This window comes from Rhamphochromis longiceps, linkage group LG5, assembly GCF_057381845.1.
Source record: "Rhamphochromis longiceps isolate RC_006_pf linkage group LG5, R_longiceps_female_GT1.1, whole genome shotgun sequence".
Lineage (NCBI taxonomy): Eukaryota > Metazoa > Chordata > Actinopteri > Cichliformes > Cichlidae > Rhamphochromis > Rhamphochromis longiceps.
Genome location: NC_140561.1, coordinates 20,374,177 through 20,394,698, shown reverse-complemented (window position 1 = coordinate 20,394,698; position 20,522 = coordinate 20,374,177). Strand labels below are relative to the sequence as shown.

Genomic DNA, 20,522 nt, shown 5'->3' with positions numbered 1-20,522 from the left:
TTGGAAACCATCCTCTGCTACCAATGTTAACTCAAAAGACACGACGTCGTACTCTCATTCAGTTCAGTTCAGTTCAGTTCATTTTTATTTCAAACATTTCAAACATGTGCCTTCACAATCATTACAAAATATCATTCCATTATTTGTTTGAAAAGGAGTAGGCTGAAGTATTTACTTATTTGTCCCTACCCCCTCAAGTTTTACCTCTCATTCATTTAATTTTTTTTTGTCTTAAATTAAACAAACAACATATGAAACATATAAACATATGAAGTAAAACAAAACATAACATACATAAATCAAAAACAAGAAATTAGCAAGCAATTCACAGCGCTTTATTCGTTCCGCCATTTTTTATACCCACCACAACAACAACACTTCGCGGGCAACAGTACTCTCGCGATAAAACAGAAAATAACAAGTTAACAATTGGTCCCTGTAGTACCCAACCAAGTCTAGTCTTGACTGCAGCTGGTCCTCCAGGTAAGCCTAGGCGCACAGGTTTGATGGGCGTTACTAGGTGAGGACAGTCAGAGCCGATCAGAAGGAGTGGCTGGGCATTTGTGAAGGGCTGCAAGGGAAGCCTTCTCAAGTGTCTATATTTCTGTTGAAGTGCTTTCACGGGGTATGAATGCTCAGCCAAGCCTAGGTCATCAGCTGTGAAGGCTCTCTCAATGGTGAATGTTCTGGATGGTTGGCTGGCAGGGGAGACTTTGACTGTCACTGATGCACCATGCAAGGTTCTCAATCCTTGTCTCACCATACGTAGAGTAAGACTCTCTGCCATGCCCTGTAACTGCAGTCTTTGAGTGGCCTCAGGGAGAAGGATCGTCCTCTCAGATCCATCATCCAATATGGCGAATGTCTCCAGGGTGTGCTCACCGTTCTGCAGGAGCACTTTGGTTATCTTCAGAAGCACAGCGACGTGTTCCATTGGTGGATTGGGTGCAGCAGGTCTGAGATTCACTTCATGGAGGGCCTCTAGGTGTTTTCCCCTGCATGCCTTACACTGCATTTTAAGTCGACACTGAGCGGCCTGGTGGTGCCGCCCACAACACCAGCAGCGATTGTTGGACTTAATCCAAGTTGATTTCTGCTCCTTAGTCAGCATCTTGAAGTTGACACATTGATCTAGGAAGTGCAGAGTGTTATTACAATATGGACAATAAGCTGTGGGCTTGTCTTGGACCTCAGAAGTGTAAGGGGTTGTGGCTGAGGACCTTTGGGGGGCAGTGTTGTGTGTTGCACCGTGCAGCACGGTGGTAGTCCTTTTGGTGGCTCTTTTATCTCTTTTCATGCTGCTCCTGTCTCTCGAGCTCTCTTCTACCTTCTCTGTGTGATCTCCGCCCTCTTGAATGACCAGCTCATACTCCAGCCACTCTGCAAAGTCTCTCAATGATGGTATTCCATCTTTCTGTGGGTAAAGGTAGCGGCGGAAAGCAGCACGTAGGTCTTGGGGTAGCTTTCGTGTCAGTCTAGCAACATGAGACCCGCATTGCAGCTCTATGTGTCCATCTTCCCCAAGTTGCTCTAACATGCCGACCAGAGCACGGACTCTCAGTGCAAACCTTCTGAATCCAGTTGTGTCACCTGGGCGGATGCTGGGCTCATCCATAAGCTTTGCTATCCTCTGCAGTGACAGCTGGTGCGGCTGACCGTAATGTTTAGTGAGCGAGGCCATCGTGTCAGAGTAGGGGTGAGGTGAGTTACTGTAGGAGTCAGCAATTAAAAGAGCTTCCTCAAACTTAAGGTGGTCACATAAGACCTGATATTTGAACCTCTCGGTTGCATCAAAGGGGAGAATATTGTCTAGGGCAAGCCTTAATCTAGCAAACTGCCTGGGATCACCCTTCGTGAACTCTGGGATGGAGGGCGATGGTCCTCTGTAGGTCTTCTCCTTTACAGCTACAGCTGTAGTGGGAGCCAACACTTGTTCTGGGGGGAGCATGTTCGTGTCGAAACTAGGTCCAGCTAGTGATCGAGATAAGGGGGTGGACTGTGGTGCACAAGGCTGAAAGTCAGGAGCTTCAGTGGCTGAGGGTTGCTGTAACTGTAGCTCTTGTAAGCGTTGGCTATGCTCTTGTGCAATGGCTGGTAGCCGTGGAGGTGGAAAAGACTGTACCTCTGGTAGATCAGAATGATCTCTCGGGAGAAAAACTGGAGGTGGTGGTACTGGCCATTCTTCAGCTGCATCCTGTGTGTAGGATATATTGTGCTGCTCTGGTCTCAGGGGAAAAGGCTGTGTAGTTAGAGGTGTGGAGACCCAAGTGTCATCAGCTGAAATGTAGCCCCCTGGTTGCTGGGCAGAACGTAAGCAGGTTGGTTCCAACGTGGTGACATTACGGTCCATCTGCCTCCTCATGTCTCCTACCATCAGCTGAAGTTGCCTGTTGTCCTCCTGCAGTTGCTGCACAATGTTCATGAACTCCTGAGGGATGCTGGATGACACTGGGGTCTGTCCTGCAGCTCCAATAGAACCAGGAGTCTGGGTGAAGGGCGTCATCTTGGCGTATCCTTCTCTAGTCTGCTGTTGCTCCAATGTAGCAGTTGTGGCAGTGTGTAGCCTTCATACTGAGTCATCCATCCTGGAGGTCGCACAGCCCTCCATGGACGTGCACCTGCTCTCTGGGGGTCATAATCCATCTTCACTCTGTAATCACCTGATCCGGCTCGAAGGACCAATTTTGTTATGATGATTTCTGATATGAGGTTCAGTTCTACGGTGGTGATCGCAGGGTGTGCACAGGTCAAGTGCCACTATGACCCTCCAGAAAATAATGAGGACAGGGGATGATTGTTCAACTCTTTAATGGCAGATTTAGCGTGGGCGTGGGTATATGTGTGTGTGTGTGGTTCTACAAACAGAATGGAAAAACAGAACACAAATTACAATCAAATTATAGACAACAATAATCACAATATAATATATTACAGCCACATACTTGTCTTATAGGCCCTACTACTAAGCTGGCGGCTTTTACTTATAGTCTGAACCATATTTGGCAACAAAGAAAATAAACATCTTTCCATCACTTAACTCTTGTGCCCCACTCACTTATGATGCCAACTAAAGAAGGCAAATACACATAACAAATCACCAACTGAAACCGAACTCAGTATGGCCTAGGCGAACTTTGCTTAGCTTAGCGCGCTTAGCTTAGCGATAACTTATAGAAAATAAGAAAATGTATAGAAAATGTATAGAGTGATAAACATACAGGCTATCCTTCTTACACAAGAAATATCCTGAAACTCACCAGTCTTATGGACGCACACTCTCAATGAACCCACATAAACTGCTCCCGAGCATAACTTGTGATTCACACCGCCTCCATGAACACCATTTTTCATCCCAGTCAAAACATTACTCACAAAACGGCCGCGCCCTCTAATGGCGAGGCAGAAAACTGCATCACAGTCCTGCCTTCAGAACAATATAATGACCAATGTTGGGCAATTAATTATATAGTTACTTCTTCAAAAAAGTAACTGAGTTATGCAATATGTTTTTTGCAGCCGTTTACCTAAAAATGCAGCCAAGGCGGGTTTTTTTTTTTTTGTTAAAATAAACATTTTAAACTATTTACAGAACAATCAGGTGTTCTGCATCAAATTTGATGCCACACAAATTATTTGTGCCACTCCAAAAAAACATTTCTGTCCACTATGAGATAAAGAAGAACAACAGCTTGATACCTGCAGGCCTGACAACAGGAGATGTATCACTCCTGTAACACCTGTAACATTCAGCAGTCGCTGCACACTAACTACACAAGATTTGCACTAAACATCGCGAATCTCTCACGTCTCAAAACACCGCCACCCTTTCCTAAACAACTAAATGCCAGGTTGCCATATCATTTTTTGATTGGTCGACATGGTACATTGTTCGACCAATAGGAAAGGGTGGGGTTTTTTTTTTCCTGTTTTGTTTTTTCACTCACAGGCGGAGAGTGCTTTCGAGGTTTTCTTTATAAATCGCTGTTTTTACCGTTTCTTCCTGCAGTAAATATAAACAACGATAGTATTCAGGAAGAAAACCAAACATTACATATATTTTTATCATAAGTCTGGTTTTACGTGGCTTATCAACACAATTTAAAAACTGGTATAAAGTCCACACTTTTCCGTCATTTGTGCCGTCTGTCCTGCTCACATCTCCAATGGTTGTACACGTTGTCATTAACGTGGCTTCACTCCACATCAGCCACGTCGCTTTGCTACCGGTGTCGGCACACAAGGACGCTTTTTTTTTTTTTTTTTTTTTTTTTTTTTTGGCACACAAGGACGCTGTCATAGCCTGTCAACGACGTTGATTAGCTGCGTATATACAAATGTGAATCGCATTATTGGCTGAACTACGGGATAAGGTTGGCATCGTTCTAATCCCATACAGGAGCAGCCAGTCACTTACTGACTAACACTGCAAAACAAAAATTGTTAACATTTTAATTTTAATTTCAATTCAGGTTAGATTTTTTTTTTGTGCGCAACGCAGATTTCTGTGCGCAGAGACTGCACGCGCGCAGTTTAGAGGGAAAATTGTTTATAACACACTAGAATTGGGCGGCAATGCATTTGAATCAGTTATTCAATTTGTCTCCCCTGCTGATTTGTGCACAGAGAGCACGGTGGATACGATTAAGCATGTACTTTATCTGTATTTGCACATAATCTATTTGCAATGTGGCACTTCAAACAGGGTGCGAGTATTTGTGCTTTAAAATGTAAATTCTTTTTGAAACCATCAGAAAATATCAATTCTCTAAATCACTGCTTGTTTCTTTAATACCACTCCTTCTTGTCATTCACTCTCTAACAACCTGCATACATGTTACACCGTTAAAGCTTTATATTAATAATCGCTTTATACGTCATTTTGTGAATACTGACCCAGTTAAGAACATGCAGTCTGGTACACAGGTTCCTCCCCTGCTGTATTTCTTTCAGCTGACACACTGGTCTGGACCCGGACCCCAGCAGCCATCAGAGGAGCACAGCGGGTGACACACATGCTTCTCTTTAACTAAGGACGCAACCAAAACAGAAACGATGTTATGAGCAGAGCCATTGTTCACAATCACGTCTTGCAAGTTTTAAATGGTCCGCCCCCACTCACCACATTCACCCTTCTTTTGGTTGTTGGCCATGACTAAGAGCTTTGAACGTTTCTGTGGACGGGAGCCTAAAAGCCGTGTCCATTTGACAGTATCATGATAGCAGAGATTCTTGTTTCCTTTAATGTACACGGCACCATCATTTATGTTTTGCAGCGAGCGCAACCCCAGCGAGGTCAGAGAATTGATCTTAACCACCAGGAGTGCATAGCTCCTGTAGAACAGCAGGAAGTAAATAAAGGTCAGAAAGTGGATGAAAATGTTCCAATTTTGTTTAAAATACCACAAAATCAAAGTGAATATTGAAAGCCATATTTCTTTTAGGTTTAGCAGTTTTCAAGAACATGATGTCAGACATTATTTTTTAAGGTTTACAAACACAATTAATGCACTTTAGCTGTATTTGCACAAAATCCAGCAGTGTGGCACTTTGTGTTTCTTGTTGTTCTTACTGATCACATTTAATGATGTAATATAATCTTTCACAGTGTGTTTTCTTTGAGAAGTTTGTCACCATCTATTCATTTTGATACCTTTTAGACACAATATGAATTCAGTGATTCGGTGTCTGAATGTCATGTTTTTCAAATTGCATAACCCGTGTACTTAAAAAGACAAACAGCCAACAAACATATTCATGTTTAATCTTCAGTATTTTCATGCATCATGTAGTATGTAGTATGGAAATACTACAACAAAACTGATACTGCGGTATCAATTTTGTAGAATCTACTTTGGTAAATTCTTTAGTTATATGTGAACTCATTAAAGCTGAGAAGGCGGTTTGTTTTTAATGCTTTAGTGCTTTTGGTTTCAGACAGGATTTAAACCTAGGTAAAAGTACTCTGATGTACCCCATCTTGCTTTCCTCTCATTTACTGAAGCTTGAGACCAGCCTGAAAAGAGCTTTTTCTTTGTCAAATTGATGTCAAAAACATGCTGCCTCTCCCAGCTTTAAAAAGTTGTGCCCACGGCCGGCTTAACCAAACAATCCCAGTGCTGAATTACCCCTGAAAAAAATCATACTGAAAAATACCAACACCACGGATTCGGACAGAACATTTGTAGGCTCTAAGAGGAGATAGAGAGATGTGAGCATGTGAAATCTTTACTGTACCTTTTACTAATCACTCCTCTAAACAGGATAACAAGATAGGATAAAAATTAGAAATAACAAAGAAAATAAAAACAAAATTACTTTTATATTCCAGCAAATACTCTGTCTGCATAACAATGCAGAAAAGACAAAAACAAAACAACTGTTTCTCACTTGTAAAGTTTTCTTCCCTGAATTGTTTGGAGGTTGGAGAAGACTGACAGGTCAGACATGCTTGCAGGCCACGACTGGATGTTGAGGAAGTCTGAAAACAGAGAGATTGTTTTTCAGAAGCCTCAACCAGACTGCAAATGGCATTAAATAACATAAAAAGATAAAAGCAGTCTAAGTGACAGTCTAAAAAAAAAGCACAACCCCACAACATACACACACCTGTAATCTCCTCCACCGTGTTGAAGATTTTCAGTTTTTCTGGATCAAGGGGTGGTACCTTGTTGTAGTCATCACTGAGCCAAAATGAAATAAGTAAGTAAAAGGAAAAGCATGTTGCAAAAACGTCAAAAAAGTGCAGGTTGATCTAGAGAAATTTTTTTTTAAATCTTTGCTGCGTTTTATGAAAGAAAGTTTTTTTTACCCTTCTATTCCCGTCACCAGGAAGTTAAGACTTCCCTGGATCTTAGTGCAGTTTATAAAACTTTCTATGTTGCGAGCATCGACCGTTTCGCTGTTTGAATCAGTCCAGCTTGTGCCATGGCAAACTGGGAAAAAAAAAGATGAGAAGGAAACAGTTAATAACAGCAAAGCTGTAAGGTATCTGTAGAGAGAGCTTGAGTTCGATCTGCATGAAATACCTTTAGGGCAGAGGCCTTTGCAGGGCTCACATGTTTTCACACCATTTTTCTCCACTTCCATTTTATTAGATGGGCAGTTGCTCACACATGAACTGCCATCCACCACAACGTTTTCTATTAAAAAAAACAGAAAACACATGAGAATAAATGCATAAATGATCGTCAGTGACTGCGTTAAGCCTTCAGTAAACACTGTGAAGAAAGCTGAACAGCGCAGTCATAACAATGATTAAAAATATGTAAAAACAGCAATCTTACAGGAAGAAACTATGTATAAATTCTGAGTTTATGTGAATATTGTCATGTGTGGGACTCACTGGGGCATTGGGTCACACAAATAGAGCCGTACTGGTACTTGGCATTGGGGTTGGGCTCCATTCTATATGTAAGCCTGTTGTAGATCACAGTTTGTGGGCACTGAGGCACGCAGGAGCCCGAGTTGTTGAAGTTCCTGCAGGCCTGCAAAATGCAATTTATAACAGAGGAACATTTTATTTTTACATCTGCGTTTTCTGTACTGCAACATGTGAAAATATCTTCTCATTAAAGCCTGTGGAAGACTTGGACTCACAAAGCAGTCTGTATCCTTGGGCCCAGTGCAACCTCCAGCACACTCAACGTGGCAGCACTCGCTCGGGTTTCTACCAAAGCAGCGGCCACTACACTGAGGGGCGCACACGGTCTTTGTCACTGTAAGAGAGTCGACGCTTGTAAAAACCTGGCGTGAAACTAAAACTGTACTGTAGATGCATATTAAACTTTTAACTTTGAAGTTACGTATATTATTAACAATGTGCAATGTAAATGAACAACTCTGGCAGCAGCCATGATTCATGTGTGAGACATCTCACAAGGTAACCAGTGCGTGGAAAATCAAGACATTAAAGATAAAGGTGCTTGATATGACTCACAGATCTGGCATGTGTCATTTCCTGGACCCCAGCATGGCACGTCTCCACAGGCTTTGTGACAAGGCTCTGAGATAAAAAAAAAAAACAAACTCTTATTAGTTTCCGCATTTTAATACAAAACCAGAACAAAAGTCTTAAATTAAAGGAAAAGTTCAGATTTTGTTTTTTGTTTTAAATCCAAAGTTCAGCAGAAGAAAAAAATGAAACCTCAACAAGTTACAAGATGCAACTTGCAGCGCTGAAAAATGAAGCCTGCAGTTCCTCTAATGGCCAGTTGAGGGTGAATCCAAGTGCGAGTTAACTCCAATAAGACGTTTCGCCAGTGTAAACATGTTTACAGACTTAAACAAAAAATGGTTTCTGTCTTTAGAACTAATTTGACCTTCTGTGCTTATTTTTTTTAATGACTCACATGTTTAAATTGTTTTAAGGCTTTGAAGTTTGAGACCAGGGGCTGCTAGACCACCACGTGTCTGCTAGGTGTCACCTCAGATGGTCCACTTTACCATGTTTGTCGTGTTTGCACCTTTTAAGGAGGTTTTTGGGTGTTTTCTGTGTGGTTAATTGCATCATTTTGTGGAGTGAAATTCTACTATTTTATTTGTATGTTAGTACAATTAGCAGGTATTTGTGTCTGGGTAATGCAATGCATCAGTCTATGGATGCACATTAACATTAAGCTTGCTAGTATTAGCTTAAGATTCTAACCTGTCGGCTCAAACGGATTCACTTCTGGCTCCTAAAAACAAGACGCAGATATATCTATGTGTGTAGTTACAACCCAGTGCACTCACTTTCAGGCCCATTGTCCTCTATCACAATTTGGGCTGTTCCATCCTTCACTATGTCCAGCCAATTCACCTGCGGGGCGTAGCTCAGATACTTATTCCGGATGATCTTCACTCCTCCCCTGAGGATCTCTGTAGAAGGTACACATAGGTGTAAATGGGGCAGTACAATTAGGAAAGCAAGCCCGAACAGGCCTGTGCCTCATCCTAACAAACTCTGCCATTCTCTGTTTACTACACAGCAAACGTATCATGTGCTGGAGCTCATGTTACACTGGCAGTTGAGCGGTTGAGCACATGGTACATTCCAGGGACTTCATATCACTTCTATACACACAAGCACACACACGGGCACAAACACACACACTGCTGCGTTTCAACAACCGGTATTCTAAAGGTGTGGCTGAACTGTGTAGATGTGGGAGCTCCAACAGTAAGAGTGCCACATCCAACTTGACCTCTTATCTGCTCCAATCCAGCCTCCCACATGTTAAACACACTCTATACATCAAATGAGTGACTCTCTGTGTACCTGTGAGGTGAGTCAGGCCCAGTTCTTGAAGGCCATGCTCCCCATCCCTCTGATAGTTGACCATGACAGCCAAGGCATACTGGTCCTCATACAGTGTGCTGCCTCTGATGATGCGCAGGTGGTGCAGTGGGAGGCGGCTGAACTCATTGATAGCAAAAAGGATGTACCCTGTCACCTCCTTGATAGACTGCAAGGCAAAAGAAAAGAACAAGGAAGAGAAAAATGTAATTTGTCAATTCTTCTGCTCAATCAAATTGTTATCAGGGTCACAAATCAGCAGGGGCGTGTTTGCTTACTGAGTTAGTCACTGACTTCAGTGGCATGACTAGCACAAAAGGGGTGGGGGCATAAATGAGCTCATTCTGGATTTGAGACAAAATCCATTACAGAGAGCGATCAAACACAACAGAATGAAAATGGTTGATTCACATCCTTACTCATCTTGTCGGTGACACCTTTGCAGTGAAAGGAATAATGGTAAGGCAAGCCAAGGCAAGTTTATTTGTATAGCACAATTCAACAACAAGGTGATTCAAAGTGCTTTACAGAGACATTAGAAACAAAACCAAATAAAAAGCATGATTTAAAATTGATTAAAACAAGCAAACAAACAAACTAATTAACAAACAAACAAACAAAACTGTATATAAAATCAAAACAGATAAAATCAGAACAGTAGATAAAATCAGTAGTTAAAATATAAGTTTTGAAATTTAAGCTTAAACGTGTGGATTTGGTGCTTTATTCAAATGCAGCTGAGAATAGGTGAGTCTTCAACCTGGATTTAAATAAACTGAGTGTTTCAGCTGATCTGAGGCTTTCTGGGAGTTTGTTCCAGATATAAGGAGCATAAAAGCTGAATGCAGCTTCTCCGTGTCTGGTTCTGACTCTGGGAACTGATAAAAAACCGGATCCAGATGACCTGAGGGATCTGGAAGGTTCATACTGGGTCAGGAGGTCACTGATGTATTTTGGTCCTAAACCATTCAGAGCTTTATAGGCCAGCATCAGAACTTTAAAGTCTATCCTCTGACGGACAGGCAGCCAGTGTAAAGACCTCAGAGCTGGACTGATGTGGTCCACTTTTTTGGTCTTAGTGAGGACTCGAGCAGCAGAGTTCTAAATGAGCTGTAGTTGTCTGACTGGTTTTTTTAGGTAGACCTGTAAAGATGCTGTTACAGTAATCAAGCCTACTAAAGATGAATGCATGGACTAGTTTTTCCAGGTCCTGTTGAGACATCAGATCTTTTATCCTTGAAATATTCTTGAGGTGATAGTAAGCTGATTTTGTTATTGTCTTAATGTGTTTTTCTAAGTTTGGGTCTGCATCCATCACTACACCCAAATTTCTCGCCTGGTTTGTGGTTTTTAGATGTATAGATTGAAGTTCTCTGGTGACCTGTAATCATTTTTCTTTGGCGCCAAAGACTATTACCTCAGCTTTGTTTTTGTTTAGCTGGAGAAAATGGTAGTCAAACTCTCTCTTGGTTTGTTGTTCGTAATGTTTGCAACCTCACCTCCAGAAAGTTGAAGTCTCTGGTGTGGCCCATCATGGTGATCTCGAGGTTTCCTATCACAATGTCGCAGTTATTGTACCTCGTCTTCATCAAGTTGTACATGATTTCTGAATTTCCCATCGTGCTCAGAAAGTTCTTGGTGCCGTCACAAACGGTCACTGCGAAAAGCAAAGGTTCTTAGATTTTTTAAAAAAAAGCGAATTCATTAATCATCTGATTTTTAAAAGGCTATCCACGTCAGTATACAGCGAGCCATTTCCCACAACCTCCAGCACACTGCGTTACCTAGTTTATCATGTTCAGTTTTAACAGTTTAATTAATGAGCTAAAAATAAACACTTTCCATTCACGTTAGCACAGCAGAGAGATGTTCTGTCAATTAAAGAAACATATTTAGAAATGTGGCTGTTTGTGTGGCTGTGGAGATCACTCTGGGGTGGCTTTGGGCTGTCTCCTCACTGTGTTGGTGTGTTTGACTCTAGCCTATAGGTTTACATAGCTAACTGGTGTGTGTATGTGTCAATGAGTTTCAGGTGAAATTGTTCGATACATTACTTTTTTTGGGTAATGACCTCAACACTGGTTACAGTCTACAATCTGGTTACAGGGTACAATCCCAAAACACTAACTTATGAAACCGTAGTGCCAGCGCTGCGTGCCACTACCTTCAGATAGACCAAACTGGCTCCTATCAGAAAAGAAAGTGGAAGCCTTCAGTTTGACAAACAGACACCACACAGCTACTTGGTTTCTTGGATATCTGTATCTAGGCATCTGTTCACACCTTTCTGGCTTGATTTTAAAGATCAACTTGCAAGTTTAAGAGCCGTTTTTAAACTATAAAAAAAAAACCCACAGACAGTAGCGATTTTTGATAAGGGCGACATGGGCGGTTGCCCAGGGCGGCATCGTGGTGGGGGCAGCATCACGGGCATCGGCCAAAAAAAAAAGGAGGAAAAAAAAGGAAAGGAAAGAAAAGAAAAGAAAACATCATGCCAGCGCATTTTGGGGATGTCATAGGCACCGATCGGTGGGAGTAAGGGCGCCCTCAGTTTGCGAGGTGTGCCTGCTGCTTGCGGCACAGGGAGGAGAGGGGCGGGGCGACGGGGGATTCTCTGGCTGGCTGGAGCGGCATTTAATAACCAGGGGCCCGTTCTTCGTACCTCGCTAAGTAAGTTAGCTGGATTAGATTGTTGACGATTTCGCGTGATCTTTGATCGTTCGGTTCTCCGAAGCTCATCCGGGACTTGCTGTCATAGCAACAGAGCTGTAAGCGTAAACCTGCTCGGGAGCAGGTTTACTTTATGTAAACAGGATTAGATCGCGGCCACTCAGGTATGTCCGCTTCATTTATACGAAAGCAACAGCGATATTTTTCCACTGTTTTTCCATAAATAAATATTATCAATGTAACTAAAGATAATGCAGTATTTGATTCTTTTATTGATTTCATACAGATACATACAGGCCATTTCCTAAAAAAAGGGAAATGTACTATTAATCATTCTATTTCATGTATTTGATTATTTCAGATGTAATTCATATTTTAGAGTAGTAATAGTAAATTACTTCGTGTAATCAAGATGAGGGACCACGGCTATAAAAGCGAAGGTGGATTTGGGAAGTCTGTCGCAGCCATGTCCTGTCCGTTTACGCGACCAACCCATTGCGGAAGGTGCAAGATTGATAAGGAGAGTTTTCAGAATTCAGCGTATATTGCGGGATAGACAGGATCCTTTAGCTCAGCGCGACAGTGTGCTCATAGAGACATATCGATTTTCCCGTGAGGGTATTATTTACTTAACCAACTTGTTGACGAGGGGGTGCAGGACCACCACCTGTCTTTTTGTGCTCTGCCCTTTTCTTGGTTGCTGTTATAGCATGTGTGTGGGAATGTATGTGAATGTTTTACTGTTACATCTTATTAGTATTTTAAGTATTCCATCTATTTTATTTATTGAATTTTATTGTTTTATTTATATTTTGATATTGCCAGGGATGATGCAATGATCGGGGACCATTCTTCATTTCGTTGTTCTCGTGACAATGACAATAAAGTTTCTGATTCTGATAAACAAACAAACAGATTATTTCAGGGTCTCTTTTCAAGAGACTAAAAGCAATATTAGTGATAAATAGTACCATTCTGTAGAATATTCTTATATTTCACCTTTACTTGTTCCCATGTTCTAGTGGGTCCTGTTGTGGCTCTAATGTGAAAGAGGATATAATGTAATATAATAAATCTACCCTACCGCCTACTGGTGTTGGCCAGAGGGGCCGATGGCGCGATATGGCAGCCTGGCTTCTGTCAGTCTGCCCCAGGGCAGCTGTGGCTACAACCGTAGCTTGCCTCCACCAGTGTGTGAATGTGAGAGTGAATGAATAGTGGCATTGTAAAGCGCTTTGGGTGCCTTGAAAAGCGCTATATAACTCCAATCCATTATTATTCGCCTCTGTCAGTGCGCCCCAGGGTAGCTGTGGCTACAATGTAGCTTGTGTTACGTTCCCCTGAGGGGTCTAGGCGGGGAGGGGGAAGTAACAAAAGTGACCGGGTCAGAAAAAGGAGTCAGGGAGGCAAAACAGTTAAATAAAACAGTTTTATTGAAGTAATTCAACTAAAAGAGACGGACAAGCCGTTATCACCATAAAAGAAACAAACAAAACTCAGGCGTCGGTCAGTAAGGCAAAAAGTCAAAAGGAAAGCGCAGCTCACTAGCTGGAAACACCACAAGACACTCAGCTCACTAGCTGGAAACACCACAAGACACTCAGCTCACTAGCTGGAAACACCACAAGACACTCAGCTCACTAGCTGGAAACACCACAAGACACTCAGCTCACTAGCTGGAAACACCACAAGACACTCAGCTCACTAGCTGGAAACACCACAAGACACTCAGCTCACTAGCTGGACCCACACAAAATGGCACTCTGGCCCAGAGCTCACCCTGCTCTGGGCTTAAATACCCTTAATTGCTGATGGGAGTCAGCTGTACAGGAGGGAAAGGTGGCATCTCAGGCAGGGGAGGTAGTGGGACACGCCCACACAGGCACCCTCAGGAGAGAGAGAGAGGCTAGGGCCGTAACACTTGCCATCGCCAGTGTGTGAATGTGTGTGTGAATGGGTGAATGACTGAATGTAGCGCTTTGGGGTCCTTAGGGACTAGAAAAGCGCTATACAAATGCAGGCCATTTACCATTATTATTATTAAATTACTTACGAGTTTAATTTGTCAGCAACTTTCTGCCAGCCCTCTCTCCTTGCCTTTGCAGCCTTTGCAGTGTTCCCTTGCAGTGTTCTCACACAACCCGTCGAAAGGGGAGGGGGGCCGGCTGCTTCCAAATAGAGCACATTTCATTCATAATGTTGTAAATCCAAGCCCATTATGTATTCATGATTTGAATCCTGGGTTGTGTGAAATCCCAGAAATAAACCCAGACAAAGCAAATCTGTGAACTAAGGTGTAGATTTATTAGGTTATGTTGTTGTGAACCTTGGGTTAGGGGATGGGTCATACTGGAGTGCAAAATTCAAACCAATGGAAGATGGACAAGAAAACTTCTAAGCCATCAGGTGCTCAGTTTAGAAAAAAAAGAGCAAAGAAGAAGAGGAGAAACGAGCAAAAGATACAGGTAAGCAGATGTGTCATTGGATAATGGCAGGTCATCCTGAAACAATCAGAATCAGAACACTTTATTAATCCCTAAGGACATTATGTGGGTTACAGTTGGTCCAAGAAGAAATTGTAAAAATAGTAACAGTAACAGACTAAACTCCAAACAATAATGATGTTACAGATTTTACACATCTAAGAAATAGCACTAATATATACAGACATAGCTGGACTGGCCACGGGCATACCGGGCATTTGCCCGGTGGGCCGATGGTGATTTTTGGTTTTTATGGGCCGATGATTTTTTTTAAATGTATTTTTATAACAGTATAAACAATGAAAGGTGATGGATTGGCCAGATGCTGACAGATGTGTAAAAACAACTCAGTTGTTTGGTGGTGGCTATGGCGGAGCTGCTACAAGAGGCCAGGTGGATGAGGGAAAGGTGAGGCAGGAGGAGGAGAGACCCGAAGCAGCCGCCGGTCCGAGTGTCAGGTGAACTGAACTTCAGGTAAGAAGTTATGACCTGCAGTCTATCTGGGTCAGATATAAACCAAGTTTAGGTGGAGTTTATTTTCGTTGTGCTGACTTTTTACCGTCAGTTACAATAACTTGTACTGCGTACTAGCTAGCATGACGGAATTTCTACAGCTGGGTGGTGCTATGTTACTGATAGTGAACTTTATTTTATTCATAAGGTTAGTTACTAGAGTTGCCAACTGTCCCCTAAAAAACAGAATTGTTCCGTATTCAGAGAAAATATTACGCGTTTCGTATTGAGGTGAAAAGGAACGCAGTTTGTCCCGGACTTCAGCTAGAATAGAAAAAGACACAAAGCTGGAGTTTTTCTCTGTCTTTACGCTGTCAGTTGTCTCTTCTTCTCTCATTCAATCGTGAAACTGATCAATGATCAGCTGATCGGCTTTTCTCTCTCGCTTGTTTATCGCCCACTTTGCGCCAGAAAGGAGAAACCAGCGGTTGTCGCGCTAAACAACAGCAGCATGTTTAAGCTTGATCAGCTGTTGTTAGAATTTATTTCATATTAATTTCTAGTATCAGCTGATGTTTGCTGGAACCACAGCTGTAAAAGCTGCTGGTCATTATGTCGGTTTGGTTATCTGGTGAGAGGGAAACATGAAGATGAAACCAGGAGATTTCCTTATTGAATCATCAGAGCTGAACAGGTGATGGAGAAACAGGTTTACCTTTTAGGTGACATGGATGAGTTGAAGGGAAGTTATGAACTGTTTCTGAGCGACAAATAACCCCAGGATCCTTTCTGTGTAGCTGACAGCTGGTAACTGTGCAGGGGCGGGTCTAGCAAAGTTTTGCCAGGGGCCAGGTAGGGCATTAACAGGGAGAGGGGCACAAAGAAATACTTTTCTTTCTTATTCTCATTTAAAATATCTCGCTTTTATTAAATAATTATCTGAATCTTACAACCAAAGTTTTTATCTGGTTTACAACGTATAGAAATCATACATAGACCAATAAGACAGCGTACATCACTGTCACAACAGCGTTCGTTTTCATTCAAAGGCTTAATGTTTTTTCGTATAATACCTGGTGGGCCGGTCTCTAGTCAAAATGCCCGGGCCGATTTTTTGTCCCAGTCCAGCCCTGTATACAGATCACTCAGTTTTAAATATCAAGGATTAAAATTGGTGATTAGAAATAAATATAAAAAAAAATATGACAAGAATATTACAGAGTAAAAAAGAGCGTGTATAAAAAGGGTGTAACTATTGCAGTGTTTACAGTGTATTAGATGGAGGAATTGTACAGGGAGATGGCCACGGGCAGGAATGATTTCCTGTGTCGTTCAGTGGCGCTTTTTGGTAAACTCAGTCGCTCACTGAGCGTGCTCCTGTGAGTAGCCAGGACGTCATGGAATGGGTGGGAGGTATTATCCATATCTTGGACAACATCTGCCTCTCAGACACCACCCTAACAGAGTCCAGCTCCATCCCCACAACATTACTGGCCTTGTGGATCAGTTTATTTAGTCTGTTGGTATCTGTGACCCTCAACCTGCTGCCCCCAGCATGCAACAACATAGAGGATAGCACTGACCACAACAGGGATACAACAAGATAACATTAATTAGTGTGTGTGTGTGTGTGTGTGGGGGGGGGGGGGGGGGGGGAGTGTTCACCCAGGGTTCCAAACAGCCTAGGACCGCCACTGTATTCATCGTTCCTCTCCCAGGCTAATGATAAAAATAAACGTGTGTGAATATGTGTGTGCGGGTGTTTATACCCACCTCCTTGAGTCTGAGCGCAGCAGAGCTGGAGTACACACGGCAGCAGGACGTAGAGCACCTGCTGCACCTTCTTCACAAGGACCTTCATTCTTATTCAAATCTCCAGGCTGGCGTCGAATCAAATAAACATCACCATCGTATTTATAGAGAAGAAATGTGTCCTTGAATCTTCCCAAATCCCCTCGTTGCTTCCGAGTCTGACCATTTAGACCACTACTCGGCTGTCGTTTTCTTAATCCTCTGCTTCAACTTGTTCTAGTCTTCACGAACAGGAGTACATCCAGTTAGAAAAACAAAACCAAACAAAACCTGTTTGTGTTTTCGCTACATTTGTCACAACCTTACTAGTCGACCGCTCGGGTTTGTGTGGAGAAGAGTCACTACATCGCGGTGATTGGAGCGCACCGCGGAGCCAATCAGTAGCGGGAGCGGCTGTTTTCCTCTAGCACTGATTTTTGTGGGCGGGAGCAAAACGCGCAACACACAATAGCATAAAAGAAAGCCAGTAGAAACATCGAAAACAACTTGAAAAATGCGTTCACACATTTGCTCCTATGTCCAGTTGGAAACTGTATTAAAAACGCGTGTTGCCTTCAGAAAACAGTTTCCCTCTCTGTACGTGAGGCCGATTGATCCACAGTTCTGTTGTCTACAGTTCAGTAATAATAATAATATTGGTGTGAATTAAAAATGACAATAAAATAGCAACAAATGTGTGCCACAATAGTGGTTCTGGGCCATTTTCTTCCTGCTGTTTGTCAACATGTGATGAATATTTCATGAAGACAACGTTTTTTGTTGATAGTGTGTGCGTGTATCTGTTATCATAATTTGTAAAGTGATTAAATGTAGCTAGACTTTGAGTGGGTAAATTCCCCAACATTATTCAGGCAAACAAGTTTGTGTTGTTGTTTTTATCATTCGTTAAATCACGTAAAATTCAGCCCTTATTTATCCGTCTTGTTTTCCTGCGCGTGTAAATAGCTTTATTATTACAGTCAGCGCATGCAAGTCACTCCCTCCCATTATATTCCTTTGCTACAGAAAACAACAAATGCTTAGATTGACGTCTTCAGTTTGTTCTCTGCTTCTTTGCATGTTCCACATATGATCTGATGGCATGTTTCTTACATCTGTTTTCTTGATAACAGGACTTTGACCTCCTCAAAGTCTGAAAATGTACGATTGCTTTTTTAAAATTTTTTATTGCTGCATCATATCATTGCTCCTGCGTGATTTTACAGTTGTACTTGGGACTCCTTGCAAAGTTTGTTATTTGCTTGTATAACAAAGGCAGTTCTTGAATAGTTTCAGTACAGGGGAGTAAGTCAAGCTGCACGTTTAAACCAAACTAATGTGAGGTATTGTAACAAAAAACAAAATCATATCTGTTGTCATCTTGTTTATCTTCACACAAACACCGTGTACCAGTTACAGTGGATGAGCGAGCTAAACAGCTCTGTGGAAACTGGCTCTTCCTGAACCTCCAGTTCATGTCACGCACACACTGCCATGCAAAATAACTTCAGTGGAAAACAAAGACTGACACTGATTGCATAAATCTGATTGATGCAAGTTTGTTTTTTCTTCACATGTATAACCTCTCTCTCTCCCCCCCCCCCCCCCTGCCTAAAGGTAAGAAGGAAACTCAAAAACAAATGGTTAATGTTTTACCAATGACAGGAATCATTATCAAAAGCATTTCCTTCCTTTTTCTCCTCACAGAAGCTGCCTGCTTAGGAACAGAAGTTCAGAGAAACATTAAAAGACTTGAACATCTTTAATGGAACCTGATGCTCAAATTAACACTCTACTCTCAGGCTGTTTTACCAAAGAAAAATCTCACAGAAAACTACTGAAGTGTAACTGAAGTATGTTGGTGCTTCAGGGCAAAGCTGAGAGTAGTGAAAGTAAATGGACTCGTTTTGCACCTGATGCAAACCATGAAAAAGTGCATTAAACTGTTTTGTACACACCACTAAAATGTTCAGCTCCTAAATATGCACTTTTTCCATATGTCAATATTTGTCATTGGGCATATGCATAGTTAAAAGTTCAGAAAGGTAAGTGGGTGCAAGGAACCCAAGAGCCACGTCTCAAACTCTACAAGACTCAGCTAGCATGTTAGATATGAAACTACAGTTAGACACGGGCTGAGAGGTTGTTTGGAAAGGTTGCTAGGATAAAGAACATGGCAGCAGGGCTCGGGTTAGCATCAAGTTGCATCTAAATAAACCACAAGACCTCTCAAACATCCCTTTGGAGTGAAGATGTTTGGGCATAATACACAGTGCTCTGTTTGGCAAAAACCACAGGATCAGCACAAGCGCCTCATACCAAGAGTCAAGCACAGTGGTGGAGGGGTGATGATTTGGGCTTGTTTTGCAGCCACAGGACTTGGACACTTTGCAGTCATTGAGTCCACCATGAACTCCCATGTGTACCAAAGTATTTTAGAGGCCAGTGAGACTGTCTAACATGTAAATCACACAATAGGACAATGATTGCAAGGACAGCAATAAATCTACAACAGAATGCCTGAAAATAAGGGAGCTGTGTGTTCTGGAGGAAGGCTCAGGATTTAAGTAGTCATCATCATGGGCTCATCCGATTAGAATGAAAATAAGCAGTCATCAATCATTCACAGGGTTCTCCTTTTATTCTCAAATCAGTAAAGGAAAGACACATGGACTGCCATCTCTGAAAGGAAATAAAATATGATTTAAGTAACTCAAAATAATACATAAACTCAGGAGACTCAAACAGAAACTCACCTCAGCTGCTGCCCCATGTGGGAGTGAAGAAAGAGTGAGCTGTAGGTGACTGCAGTCCTTATATAACGAGTGACAGGTGAGTGCAATTAAGGGCAAGCACCACACCCAATCAAAGGTGAGGAAAAGAAACAAGGTGCATCTGGTCAAGTGAATGTGCTGAAAGGTGAGCCTTTACAACACTGTGCATAAATGAATGCCCGCAAACCTCAATGGACTGAAAATTTAAATTAAAAAAAAGAAGAAGGCTGAAATTGCTCTACGACAAAACGAGACCCTGATTACAGAAAACAGTTACGTTGACTTATGGCTGCTGAAGGTGGCTCTACAAACGGTGGACTTCCTTTTTCACATGACAGTATATTTCCCCTTTCACCGCAGATTTAGGAATTATTCCATATGTTTTGTGATGTATGAGTTATGCATATATATCTATTTCTGAGGAGTCCAGCTGCAGCACACTTAAGCGTTAATCTAAGTAGCTCTTGCTGGCTCAAGCATGTGTTTAAAGAGTAGCAATAGTCTGATTTAGAGGAAATGGACGCACTTATGACCATCTCTATTTCTTTTGGATAAGATTGAACCGATCTTGCCTGAGATGAACAATTAAAATCATGTCAGCTACTGCATGTTGTTCAGCAGGGGTGTCTCAGAGGACAAATAAACCTTTCAATTTTTAATGGATTTGATTAATGCTTTGGGACCTCTTTGACCGAACAGATATCATTGTGGAACAGTGTCCTCTCCTGGTTGGAGCCTGTCACAGCAAGACATTTGTCACGTAGACATAGAGGCAGGTGTAACAGTGAAGTGTAATGAAGTGGAGGAGTTGAAATACCTGTGGTCAACAATCCAAGATAATGGACAGTGCACAAGACAGGTGAGTGCAGAATGAGAAGAGAGTGCAGGCAGGGTGGAGTAGGGTGGAGACGACTGTCAGGGGTGATTTGTGACAGAGGAATAGCAGCAAGAGAGGAAGTAGTTTACAAGGTGGTAGTGAGACCTGCTGCCATGTACGGTTTACAGACGGTGATACTGAGAAAAGGACTGAAAGCTGAGTTGAAGATGATAAGATTTTTACTAGGAGTGACCATAATG

The 20,522-nt window shown here is 42.1% G+C and overlaps 1 protein-coding gene across 4 annotated transcripts; it reads right to left on the bottom strand.

The window, feature by feature from the left end:
• Nucleotides 1-2,526: 2,526 nt before the first annotated feature.
• On the bottom strand, nt 2,527-17,078 carry LOC146669857 (receptor tyrosine-protein kinase erbB-3-like). Of its 4 annotated transcripts, XM_085406499.1 has the most exons (16): nt 16,654-17,078; nt 13,998-14,109; nt 10,774-10,931; nt 9,257-9,443; nt 8,731-8,856; nt 7,937-8,002; nt 7,597-7,715; nt 7,343-7,484; nt 7,026-7,139; nt 6,809-6,932; nt 6,607-6,680; nt 6,388-6,478; nt 6,235-6,252; nt 5,120-5,331; nt 4,894-5,026; nt 2,527-2,855 (listed from the first exon to the last, which is right to left on the bottom strand). In XM_085406499.1, exons 3-15 carry the CDS (start codon nt 10,891-10,893, stop codon nt 4,947-4,949), a joined length of 1,473 nt encoding a protein of 490 aa, XP_085262625.1. In that variant the 5' UTR covers nt 10,894-10,931; nt 13,998-14,109; nt 16,654-17,078; the 3' UTR covers nt 2,527-2,855; nt 4,894-4,946. The 4 variants fall into 4 exon arrangements, with proteins under 4 accessions (XP_085262625.1, XP_085262623.1, XP_085262624.1 ...); XM_085406497.1 differs by lacking the exon at nt 13,998-14,109; XM_085406498.1 differs by lacking the exons at nt 6,235-6,252; nt 13,998-14,109.
• Between the last annotated feature and the right edge of the window lie 3,444 nt (nt 17,079-20,522).